Below are 11,698 nucleotides of genomic sequence, written 5' to 3'. Positions count from 1 at the left end.
ATTCGCATCGCGTGAGCGCTTGTCTTTTTTAATCCAAGCCAAATCGAGCGATTTACCAAGTCCTACTTGGCACGCAAGGGGCGACAACTGAGGCTTTTTCACTCGTGAGCGGGCTGGCAGCAGCGCCTCACGCCCCGCCACACAACAAACCCTCGTGCCGGGCGGGTGGGCGTCCCCGAGGGGGTAAACGGGGACGCCTCGCCGGCTGGGGCCGAGCTGGGCGTTCACAGAAGCGGGGCCCGGGGGAGAGCGGGAGGAGAGCGGCTGCGGGGGCGGGCGGCCGCCTGAGGCTGTGGCGGCGGTGGCCGTGGGGCGGTGCCGGCCGGCGGGGCTGCCCCGGGAGGGCGGCCGGGGAGGGGTGCGGGGGTGTGACCGCCGGTGTGGCCGGTGCGCGGCACCGCCTCCCCGCCGGGTCCCCTCCCTCCCGCTGCCCTCGCAGCCGGGAGGCGGTGCGGAGGGACCGTGCGTGCGGTGCGGGCAGCTCCTGGCCCAAGCCGAGCCTAGTTTAACCAAGCCGAGCCTACCTTAACCGAGCCGACCCCCCACACCATGCCGGCCGCCGCCCCGACCCCGCTCCACCCCGCGGCGGGCTCCTGCTGCCATTGCGCCGGTGAGTGCCCCCTTCCCTCGGCCCCCTTCACAGGGGGCAGCCCCCGCGCCGCAGTGCCGGACCCCCCTGCCCGGCAGGTCGCCAGCTGGAGGGGCTCCTTTTGGGAGGAGGGGGCGAGCTGGGGGCGCCTCGCCCCGGGTGAGGGCGGCATGAGGCGGCTCCGGCGGCGAAAGTTCCTTTCCGGGTCCTTGCGTGTCCGTGGGGTTGCGGTGAGCGAGGGAGGCTTTCGGTGGCCTTTGGGCTTTAAATGGGGGCTTGAGACTGACGGAGGAAGGTGCGATTCCTCTCGGCCGTGGGATTGAGGCGAGGGCTTTGGGAGGGAAGAAGAGGTCCCCGAAGGCGCGAAGTTGAGGATGGTTGTTTCACCGTGTTCCTTTAATTACCTGTGTTTTGTATTAAAGAGAAGCCTCCTCACCTCCCTGTTTTGTATCGTCGCGGAGACTAGTAAAGTGGATTCGTTGGGAAGCGGGTTACTTTGGGAAGCAGAGCAAGGGGCTACGACTGCACGGAGAGCGAGTCCCTGCTGCTGGGTGGGTGTCGGGCCATCTGTGCCCCCTTCCCGAGACCACCTCAGCAGCCGTGCGAGGTACCAGAGTAAGCTTTGAAGTCTGAGTGTGAAGTTAACTATTTGCTATTCCAAAAGGCATGCAGGTGTCTTCTGTACTGCCATAAAATTGAAGATTAGAAGTAACTTGCAGTCTTAATAGGCAGCATGAGTATAGTTCACTTAGAAAGAATGCTTTTGGGCCGCTGAGAGCACACCGATGCTGTGCCAGAAAAGTAAATAGCATTCAGTGTAAGGATTTTAAGCTGTTGCACAACTCTGTGTTAAAATACGCTTGGGGTTGGTGAATTTTCCCCTCAACTGGGAAATCACTACAGCTGGAGGTACACGGGTCACAGGCAGGGGCTCAAAGGGTGGGGAGGGCTGCTGTGTCAGGTGGGGATGCTGTGACGTGGTAGCCAAACCTCTTTGGGGAAGAATGCTGGCTGTGCCCTTGCATCCCCTGACTTCCCCTATATCATTTTGTTTGCTTCTATTTAATAACTGAACAGATATTTATAGGAAAACTGTTCCATGACTTTTCACTGTGCAGTGTTATCTTCTGCCTTCCTCAGGGTACATTCAGTACACAAAGTCAGCAGGACTGGACGGGCCACTGGTTTGAGCTGATGGAACGGTTTTCAGGTTGAGAGAGATGCTGTGTTTGGGAACAACCCCATAAACTGAAGCTTTTGTTGTACTGTGTACTAAAGGGTTTCTGTTTTTTAAAAAAAAAAAACAAAGCCAACAAAACAAACCAACCTCTTGCAACACTGTAACAAGTTTCTGAAGCTTCTTCCTCTGAGCATTTAGGTTGAAACCCATGCTATCTGAGGGTATAAACTAAAAATTTATTACCCAATCTGATACAGTTCGTTATATATGCTTTTGCTACTAACTTTACAAGGTACAAAAATGTGCATATATGCAGGTCTGCATGCAAGTTTGTCTTCTCACCTCCTTTAGCCCTCTTTTTTTCTCTTGATGGTTCTTGTGGTTTTTTATATGGTTTGAATGCAGTTTTGACACTTTGAAATGTTGGGAACCCAAGAGACTCCCAAAACAGTCAACAAGTGAAATGAAGCTTACAAAACATATATTACAGCTACTTTATGTAGTAGAAGTGTAGTTATAGCAATTCTATCATGCTCTTCTCTAGAGGTGGCTGCATTTTGTATCTCAGGAAGCCACCCTGCGGTTCTCCAGATAAAACTGATCCTGCTGAGTTAGTCTCTTTCTTGTAGTGTAATGGGTGTGGATCTCCTGAAATGGCATGACTTTTTCCATGAAAATTTTTGTAGGATGTTAGGACACGTCAGCTGAGAGTTAGCTTCTGGTAAATCTCCATCTGTGGTTCATTAACCTGAATTGGTTAATTGGACTTAAACTGTCGGCAAAGATAAGATAACTTGGTTTGATTCAGGTTATTGGCAGCTGTTCAAGCCTCTGAATTTGAGCTGTGCTAAAGTTACCTTGTCTTTATAGTTTTTTTTATACTCAAGTTAATTACCTTGGACATGCTAACCTGACTTTTGAATGTATCTTTATCTGGTAGTGTCACTTACATTCTTTGTATCTGTCTGCACTGCTGCTTTTTCTAGTCATGTTCTGCAGAGCGTCACAATTTTGGCATCAGCAGGATTTTCAGCATGTGGTGACTAAGGGAAGTTGTGTGGGATTCATTTCCCCATTTCTAAGATTACTTTGCTTAGTTTGTTTTCTGCAGAAACATCTATAGTTTTGTAGAAATAAGGAAAGTTCATGATCCTTCCTTCTTTTGCAACAGCTCTGGGGTGAATTGAGTTGGTTGCTGTCACTGCTTTTTCTCATTTCCTTTAATTTGATGATTCCTTGACATTTAACAACATTTGAAATTAGCGTTATATAGATTTTGTTGTAAATATAATTAGCATCAGAACATTATGGTGACTTTAGGAGCCTCAGTTAGATCTGATCCAGATCTCACTGAAGCTAATGTGAATCTTTTAATTAGCTTCAGTGCAACTTGGATCAGATCTGAAAATGTGGTAGTTGAAGAGGTGAATGTGACATTTCTCTTCTTAACAGTATACTGTTTTCCACGTTTTTCTCAATTTCAGGGTATGGAGTCTGTCCTTTTGTAGTCTTCCCTAGATTCTGGAAACAATGAAAAAAGGAGGGGGAGCTACTGCCTTGGTTGATTCTAATGTCAATTTGGAGTTTTGGTAATGCTTTCAAATTGTCCATCTTACCTAGCAGTAGCTTCCTTTCACTGCAAATGGAAGACATGTTTAGCATCTTCCCTCTGTTCTAGCATTGTTTACTCAGTCTAATTACTGTAAGAATGCAAAACAATTATGTCATATATTCTTAGAAGAAACTCTCAGTAGACATTTTATAAACACTATAAACACCATCTCCCACTCCATCAATATTGCTAGCCTGCACTTATTCTCGGGGTTTTAGTTTTCTCATGACCCCAAATAATGTAGTTAATGGAAATGCTGAGAAATGTCTGGTGGTGTGAAAATCCTGATCTTTCTGCTTTGTCATCATGCTTTTGAGTCTAATTAACACTGGCTTACATTTTTCCCGAGAAACTAATTTTCTTTTGTAAGTTCTGTGAAACAATTTATTTTGCAATGTTGACTTTCCTATATGAGTCTCTTCTGAAAAAGTGGTTCTGTAATAATGGGGTTGGGAATTCTACATTTATATGTGAGTTAACATCTCTTAAATGTTCTATATTTCCAAAGAAAACTTTTGTCTAATTTCCCCTTTTGCAAACCAGATGGAGAATCAGACTCTGGCTGGGTCTTTCCTTTAGTTAGGCAACAAGGTTATTGGTTATAAAGGATCTGGAAGCTTAATTAAACTCTCAGTGACACCTCTGCAGGCTCTTTTATTTTCACTGGGTTTGCTCAGTCGCAACTGATTAGTCATCAAGTTGAGATTTAGGAAACACGCAAATAAAATCCCCCACAAGAAACACAATCCTGCTCCTTTGACTGAGGCATTGTTGGCTAACAGGACTAAAAAGCAGCTAAAAGCTTACTTTGTGATGAAACATGAATAATTAATTTGGAAGTATATGGTACTTCAAGAGTCAAGAGCATCAGCGTGAAAGTGAAACTCCTTGTAGGCTGATCCTTTAGAAACACACTGAGGGCTTTGCCAGATGGATTCTGGCAAATACTGCAGTTGTGTAAGATGTTTTGGTTTCCCTCTGTCAGTTTGGTCCCTCTCCTGAAAGATTCTTGATGGAGGGTCCTGATCTGCAGAGCTGACTTTCCTGGTTACTGGGGCAGACCCTAAAGCAGTCAAACTGCAGAAAGTAGTCATGGCTTCTCCCAGTAAAATACACAGCCTGTCATCTTTGAAAGAAATTAAATAAATGAGCAGTTTCATAATATTCTTTTTTTGGTTTTATGCAACTTAAACTGAGCCTCACACCTCCAAAGGCACTGATTCATTTCACGTGCAGTCTTACATTTCACATAGTCTTTACAGATTATGCATCTGTATACATCTCTATAAGGCTTTCTTTATTCTTGCTTTTTAATTTGCTACCCTTAAAATGTCAGAAAGAAGATAATGAAAGTGGGGTTCTGCTCCAAAAAAAAAGTAAAAATTATGACACTTGTGAGTCATTATCAGACTCCCTGAAATCTACCTTCATCTGCTGCTCTGGGGGTGATTCAGCTCAGTTTAACACTAACACATGGCAGTAACCATCTGTGTTTGCTGTAAATATTTTATTTTTTTTAATTACAAATGGCTTGCTTTAAAAAATCTGAAACTGTACAGTGGAGTGATTGTGGGCCTGCAGTGGGAAGGAGGTAAGCACCTGGGAAGGTAATTTTTGCCCAACCACTGTTGCCAGGTTGGAAAGGGAAGTGTAACACAGAGGGCAAACCAGACTTCCCTGTAGCAGTCTGGATGCTGCTGCTCTGTTGTGGGGGGACCTGGACAGGAGAGGGCCAGCACAGACTGCAAAGGGACTCTGAACATTTAGGGAAGGAAAAGGGGGGAAAAATAGACTAAGAAAACTCAAAGTTTATCTCCTTTGAGGAGAAGGAAGGAAAAGTGGCTGTGAAATGTCACTTATCCATTGGGATTCTCATACACTAAATATGGCCATTGGGATGCTGGGCCTCCCACATGCATTCCTCTGTGGGATGACTCCCACATTGGGACTGGGAGCAGAGGCACCATCCATCCTCAGAATGGAAAATCCAGAGTTCACATAGCCATAGCTAGGGTTCCAACGGGGAGGGACTCTGTCTCCATCTCTCTGCTGAAGTCCAGCCAGCTGCAATGTTTTCCCATCAGACTGTCATTCTAGGTAGTCCTTCCCATCTTAGGAACTCCTGCGCTACAACATCTGCTGCCTTCAGCTGCTCTGGTGCTCTTTGTCCTCTAGGATCTCCCATTAACTCAGAGGTCTGTGTCCCAAAACTGGAAGTGAACAGGGAGTGAGATAAACAGGCAGGGAGAAGGAATTAGACTCACTTCTTTCTTTCTAGAGGGAAGACTGGGGAAAGATGAGAATGGGCGTTTATGGGACTGAAAGATTTGAAGAGCTCGTTTCCAGTTTGCATGACACAATGTATGTTTGTTCTTAAAATAAAAAGCAGGTATGTTGAAGATCTGCAAAATTTTGAAGTAGTCTTGCCTGCCCTTATGTGAGGACAGGGAGTGGGTACAAAGGTGTGCATCTTCCATACTCTTGCACTCTAGGTGTAGCTGCTAAGGACATTTTCTCTCCCTGCAGTTGACACTTTGGCAACTCACCTAATGGGACCAGACATATTTGGCCGGGAGAATGTTTAGTTCTGTTGGCGACATGTGGGACAGAAGGAAGCCAACTTGACACACAGCTGAGTTTACAGGGCTGACAGTTAAAGGAAAAATAATGATATTGCATGCAAATTTAAGCATGCTTGATGTGAAATTGTGAAAGATAATGAACTTGTAATCTCATCATACTAACTTCTTATGATCTTTTAGGGCTAAAACTATATATTTATGAGATAGAGATATTATTCTGATTTTTTTTTTTGTATGCGAGCCCAAATTAGTTTTTCTTCAGTGAACTTAGAATACTGTCTGAACTGCTGAGTGATTTTAATTCTCTAAAAATTGGGTTAGACTGGCTCAGCAATTGATCTCCACTACACTAGTGCAAATTGGACATGAATGTGCTGGCATGAGTATGACTGGAGATGCCCATTAGGGTAGCATAAAAGATGTTACAGAAATTAAAGTCATTCCCTCCTTTTAATTTATTTTTCATTACAGTATTAAAACTGTTTTTGAAAGATTCCGGCTGATAAGTGGTATTTGTAGTATTGAACATGGTTTTGTTTTCTTTCTACTCCAGTAGCTAATGCAGATAAGAATTCATGCAAATACCATGATGAGGGTTTGTGGGTTTTTTTAGTGTAATTGAATAAAATACACTTTGACCATCTAAAAATACTTTGACTGTGGTTCTTTTATTTGGCTTAGTAAGCCATGGTTATATACAGTATAATTTGCAGTAATATTTTATTGCAAAGTATATTTTATAACTGCCTTACCATCAAATGTATTCTGAACACATAAGGTTTGTTCAATGTATTTCTTCAATGTATTAAAAAAATGCATTTCTATGAGGCCATGTTACAAAGTCAAGCCTTTATGATTATTGATTAGGACTGCTATTCCCCCACCCCATGTTCCTGTGTATTAAGATATGCACATTAATTACATTTTCAGATGCTGCTTTTGCTCTCCCCAAGGGCTATGGCTCCATCAGTGTATGTGATGGGCAGAGCGTATCTAATGAGCACCTACTTACTGTTTACCCTGGCTCTTCATGCCTCCTGCTATGTGTTTTTTGAACCCTGCTCTTTAATACAGGCTTATTAACTTGAGGGCTTTTCTGTCATGGTTATTGCTGCAGCAGCAAACATGGGTTAGCCTATCTGCGACTCCTGTAAAGAGAGGGCAGGTACTGCATTCAGCAGGAATCATGGTGCAAAAAATAAAATCAAAAGTACTTTAATCTGCAGAAGAAAGCAACTTGACATGCCCGGTTCCTGAATTTTGGGATGACTTAGCATTGTCTATGTGTTGTGTTGTGTTACCTTGTCTGAAGTACCTCTTCCAGTATATGCCCTTGCAGCTGTGAGCACTGAGCAGGTTTGCAGATCAGGTCTCAGAATGTTCTTTTGGGTACCAGACTGTAATCTCTGAGAAATCTAGATTAAGTTGATTGCTTTGAAACTCAATGGAATTGATTGAGACAAAATCAGTTCTTCAGGGCTGCACTGCCTTAAGCAAAGAAATTATTCTTCCTATAGTTTTTCACACACTTTTCAACTCTTCTACTTACTCTTTTTTTTCCAACACAGTCCTTGAATCTAGTTTACTTGTAAAATAGGATCTGCTGTACCCTGGAGTAGATGTAGGAAAAATTGTATACACTTCTTAACTGTCTTGTATGGAAGGAGGAAGTAATTTCAAAAAGTAGAATGGTTTGGTTGGAAGGGACCTCAAAGATCATATAGTTCCAACCCCTCTGCCATGGGCAGGGACCTTACACTACACCAGGTTGTTCAGAGCCCCGTCAACCTTGCCTTGAACATTGCCAGTGATGGGGCACCCACAACTTCTCTAAACAACCTGTACTCTCACAGTACAAATTTCTTCCTCATATCTAATCTAAATCTCTCCTCTTTCAGTTTAAAGCCATTCCCCCTCATCCTATCACACCATGCTCTTGTAAAATCCTTCTCCAGCTCTTTTCTAGGCCCCTTTAGGTGCTGGAAGGCTGCTCCAAGGTATCCCCAGAACTGCCTTCTTCCCCAGACTGAAAAACCCCAACTCTCTCAGCCTGTCTTCATATGAGAGGTGCTTCAGCCTTTTGACCATCTTCATGGCCCTCCTGTGGACTTGCTCCAGCAGGTCCACATCCTTCATATGTTGGGGCCCCAGAGCAAGATGCAGTACTCCATGTGGGGGTCTCATGATAGTGGAGTTGTGGGGAAGAATTATTTCCCTAGACCTGCTAGCCACACTTCTATTGATACACAGTTTATAGTTGATAACTTTTTCTCCTGTCTAACTGATGAGCTTGCTAAGGTTCTTTCAATGTAGTCAGCTGTTTGTGTGCATGTAGCTCTTCCTGTTCTTTAAAAAAATGTAAATTAAGGTGAACTAATATGGCAAGTGACAACAAAAGCACGTACATGTCCTTTATGGATACTGCAAAGGAGCAGACCGTGCAAGGATAGTTCTATTGCTGACTTCCAGTCCTGTCCTTTGTCAAAGTTTGGCATTCTACCTAACTTCTTGATCCACTCTTATCCTCACTCTCACATTTTACTGCTTCCCTATTACACTCTTCATCTCCTTCCACTGTGTCTGTAAAGTTCAGGGAAATTGCTATCATACAGTATCAAAGTTCATAGGAACTGCTGTCAGATAGTGCCTGACTATGGCACTGTTTGCTTCATTCCCTGGGGTCTGTCCCAGTCCCTCTTAAAACTTCTTTTCTCTTATCCTCCTTGTCCAGTTCTTCACTATGTTTCTTTTTTCAGTTTTATACCTCTGAACTGTGTGAGCCTTTGGAGCTCGCTAAGCCTGGAACTAGCAGCAACTGTCCTGCTACATCTGACGCTGTCTTGATCCAGTCCTTTCTGAAATTTGAGTTTCTTTTTCTACTAAGGATTTTATCTGGTCAAAACAGATACAAGTGTGTGTGTCTGTCATTGTTGCTAAAATAACCACGAGCTCTGACTCAAACAAAACCTCTTCCTTAAGATGCTGTACAACATGGCAAGGAGGTGAGGATGAGCATCAGGGAAGGAGAGGGTGCTACACAGGCTCCTCAGAGGAAAAATTTGCCAATGGTGTTTCCAACACTAGGGCTGTAGATGCCCATGTAAAATTTACTTGCTGTAAAAGAACACTTGTGATCATGTTTTGTTTCCATGTATCTAATTTAGTGAATTGAGACTTGCCACACTGCTACTTCAGTCTTGGACACTAACACTGTACACTAGCCCTGGAAGTTGCAACTTTTAATAATTTACAGCAAGGAGAGGAGATCAAGATGGGATGTTTCTAGAGGACTCGGATTGCATCCTGGGACCAACTGCTGATGCACACTGGTAACCTGGGTGAGCTACATGCTTGGCTGCTCTCAGTTCAATGCCAGAAACATTCTTGACACTCAAGTACTTGAAGACACTTGTTAGTATGGTGACATGAACTAAATGTTTTTGGTTCCAAGTAAGATTATTCTTTTTTTTTTTTTTTTTTTAATTACCTCAGCAGGAATTTCTAGGGCTTAAGGAATAAACAGGCATTTGTGCTGTTGTTCTTTCCCATCCCATTAAAGCAGTGTTTTGTTTATCCTGTATTTGTTTTTCCTATATTGAGACCAACACATCAAAACAACTCCCAGATATATGGTTTCTGTCATGTGCAACTTTAGTTGTGTGAAGAATACTGCTAATGATTTGGGGCATTTTCACAGTTGCTTTTGTAAGTGGAAGCCTTCTAAAGAAGTTACAGAGTTTAAATAACACCATCTTATTCACAGAAAGCAATGCCATACCTAGATCCTATTTCAATGCTGCCTTCTGTTTTAAATTGTGTGGTAAAACTCCTTTTAAAAATTTAATTCCACTTCAACCTGTGAGTTGATAGCAGAATTAGCTGCTGGGTAGACCATTCAGTTAATTACTGAAACTGTAATCTCAAGCAGGAGAGCCAAGAAGAACTCAAGATGAACAAAAACTTATGGACTGGTTAAGGGAAGGGATAAGTTTTGAAAGACAAATGGCAGCAATACATTTTTAATTGCAATATGTGACCTCTGGCAAACCCTGTTACTCTGCTGTTGTAGGGAGCGTAGCCAGGCAATTCACTGAATGACAGGATATTCTGAGTTGGAAGGGACCCACAAGGATCATCAAGTCCAGCTCTTAAGTGAATGACTTGTACAGGGATCAAACCTGTAACCTTGGCATTTTTAGCACCATGCTCTAAACAACTGAGCTTATTAAATTCTTTAAGATACAGGTTGCTTTAAATTCTGTATACAGAACTTCTTCAGAGCTCAAGTCTTCAGAATTCACTTTATTTTACTCCAAGTCCAGAGTATGATCCAAAACACTCCAAGGAAAGGTCTTCTAGAGGAATTTTTGTGGTTTCTCCCCATGCTTTCCCACACTCCCCCTACCCCCAGTGGGAAGGACTGTGACGATCACAAATGATTTGTAAATTTTAAAAATGAACACAGAAACTGTACTCCTTTCAGAGGAATGCATTTTCTCTCTAGGGAGCACTTGTGCTCTGGTCATAGGTGCTGAGTTTCTTGTTCCTGCTACCTGTTTGAGCCCCCGAATCCCAGTTTGTCTTATACTCCATGCTTCTCTAGTGACTTGGTGTCATTTTTTGCCTTGTTAGACCATCATGTCTTCATCATATGGAGATTTGTATCGCTCTGTGAGGTCATTTTCTGTTTTTTCTGTTCCAATGTGTGCAGTTTTGGTGGGATGCAAGGTGTCCTTGACCAGCTGTGTTGCCTTGCCCTTGCCCTTCCACAGCAGCAGGCTTCAGCATCCCCCTCGGCCATGGTGTACCATTGATACTCTGATACACCAGCATATATAGATAGATGTGTATACAGATAAAAATAGACACACTCATGCATGCATGAATCCATTTTAACAGTTCTAAGAAATATTTATATTTGATAATCATTAGCTCTCAGTAGGACAGTTAAAAGAAAGAGCACCTTTTATTCTCTGATGTATAATTTGCCAGTACTTGAACTCATTGAAGTGTGTTTCTGATACCACCTCCCTCTTCCTCCTTCTCCCACTTGTATATAAATATGGAAACATGATTTTGAAGCAATAGAAGTTGTAGCTAAAGGATTTGGGTATGTGTGTGACCTCTGAAAGCTTTCTAGAAATGCTTGTTACTGCTTTGAGTGTGTGCACTTTCCTGACAGATTGAGGCTTGCTTCATGTGTATCAGTTAAATATAGCATAACTGAGAAACAACAGAAACTATGACTGAAATAGTTGTAACAGGCAATTGAAGTGAATTTTCAATTTTATGTAATATTATAATCATTGTGACCACCCCTTTGACAGAACTTGACACTTCTCCTTTTCTTGGAAAATATTAAAAGATTCTTTTATGCGTTGATTTAAGCATTCATGTAATTTTCTTTTTTCATCTTAGAAAAATATGCAATACTATTCTTATTCCTAAAATTGTTGTGTATTAACTTATGGCTTTTGTCAGACTGTTTTTTGCTAGTAATCAAGCCAGTTTAAAAAGCACAAAAACACATTCCTACATTGTTTTAATAATGACATAAAACTGCTCTTATTCCATTAGTTATAGAATTAAACTATAAACTTGGCTTCTGTTTCAAGCTTAGCCAAATTAGTGAAGAAAGGAAAAATAACTGATGCTTAGGTAATTGAAACAATCAACAGTGCAGCCAAGCACTTAAAATCAGTGGTTTATTGAAAGGTATGATAATAGCAGCATAG

General features: G+C 42.5%; 1 protein-coding gene across 1 annotated transcript in view; it reads left to right on the top strand.

The window, feature by feature from the left end:
- The first annotated feature begins 459 nt into the window (after window positions 1–459).
- Window positions 460–11,698, top strand: part of DCLK3 (doublecortin like kinase 3) — a 31,280-nt gene continuing 20,041 nt past the window's right edge. Inside the window, exon 1 of the mRNA XM_027665039.1 lies at window positions 460–610. Coding sequence (XP_027520840.1) covers window positions 550–610 — 61 coding nt within the window. The 5' untranslated portion in view covers window positions 460–549. The remainder of the gene's footprint in view (window positions 611–11,698) is intronic.

This window comes from Corapipo altera, unplaced genomic scaffold, assembly GCF_003945725.1.
Source record: "Corapipo altera isolate COAL_440 unplaced genomic scaffold, ASM394572v1 89, whole genome shotgun sequence".
Lineage (NCBI taxonomy): Eukaryota > Metazoa > Chordata > Aves > Passeriformes > Pipridae > Corapipo > Corapipo altera.
The sequence above is the reverse complement of the archived record's forward strand: the minus strand, read 5'-3'. Positions and strand labels throughout refer to the sequence as shown.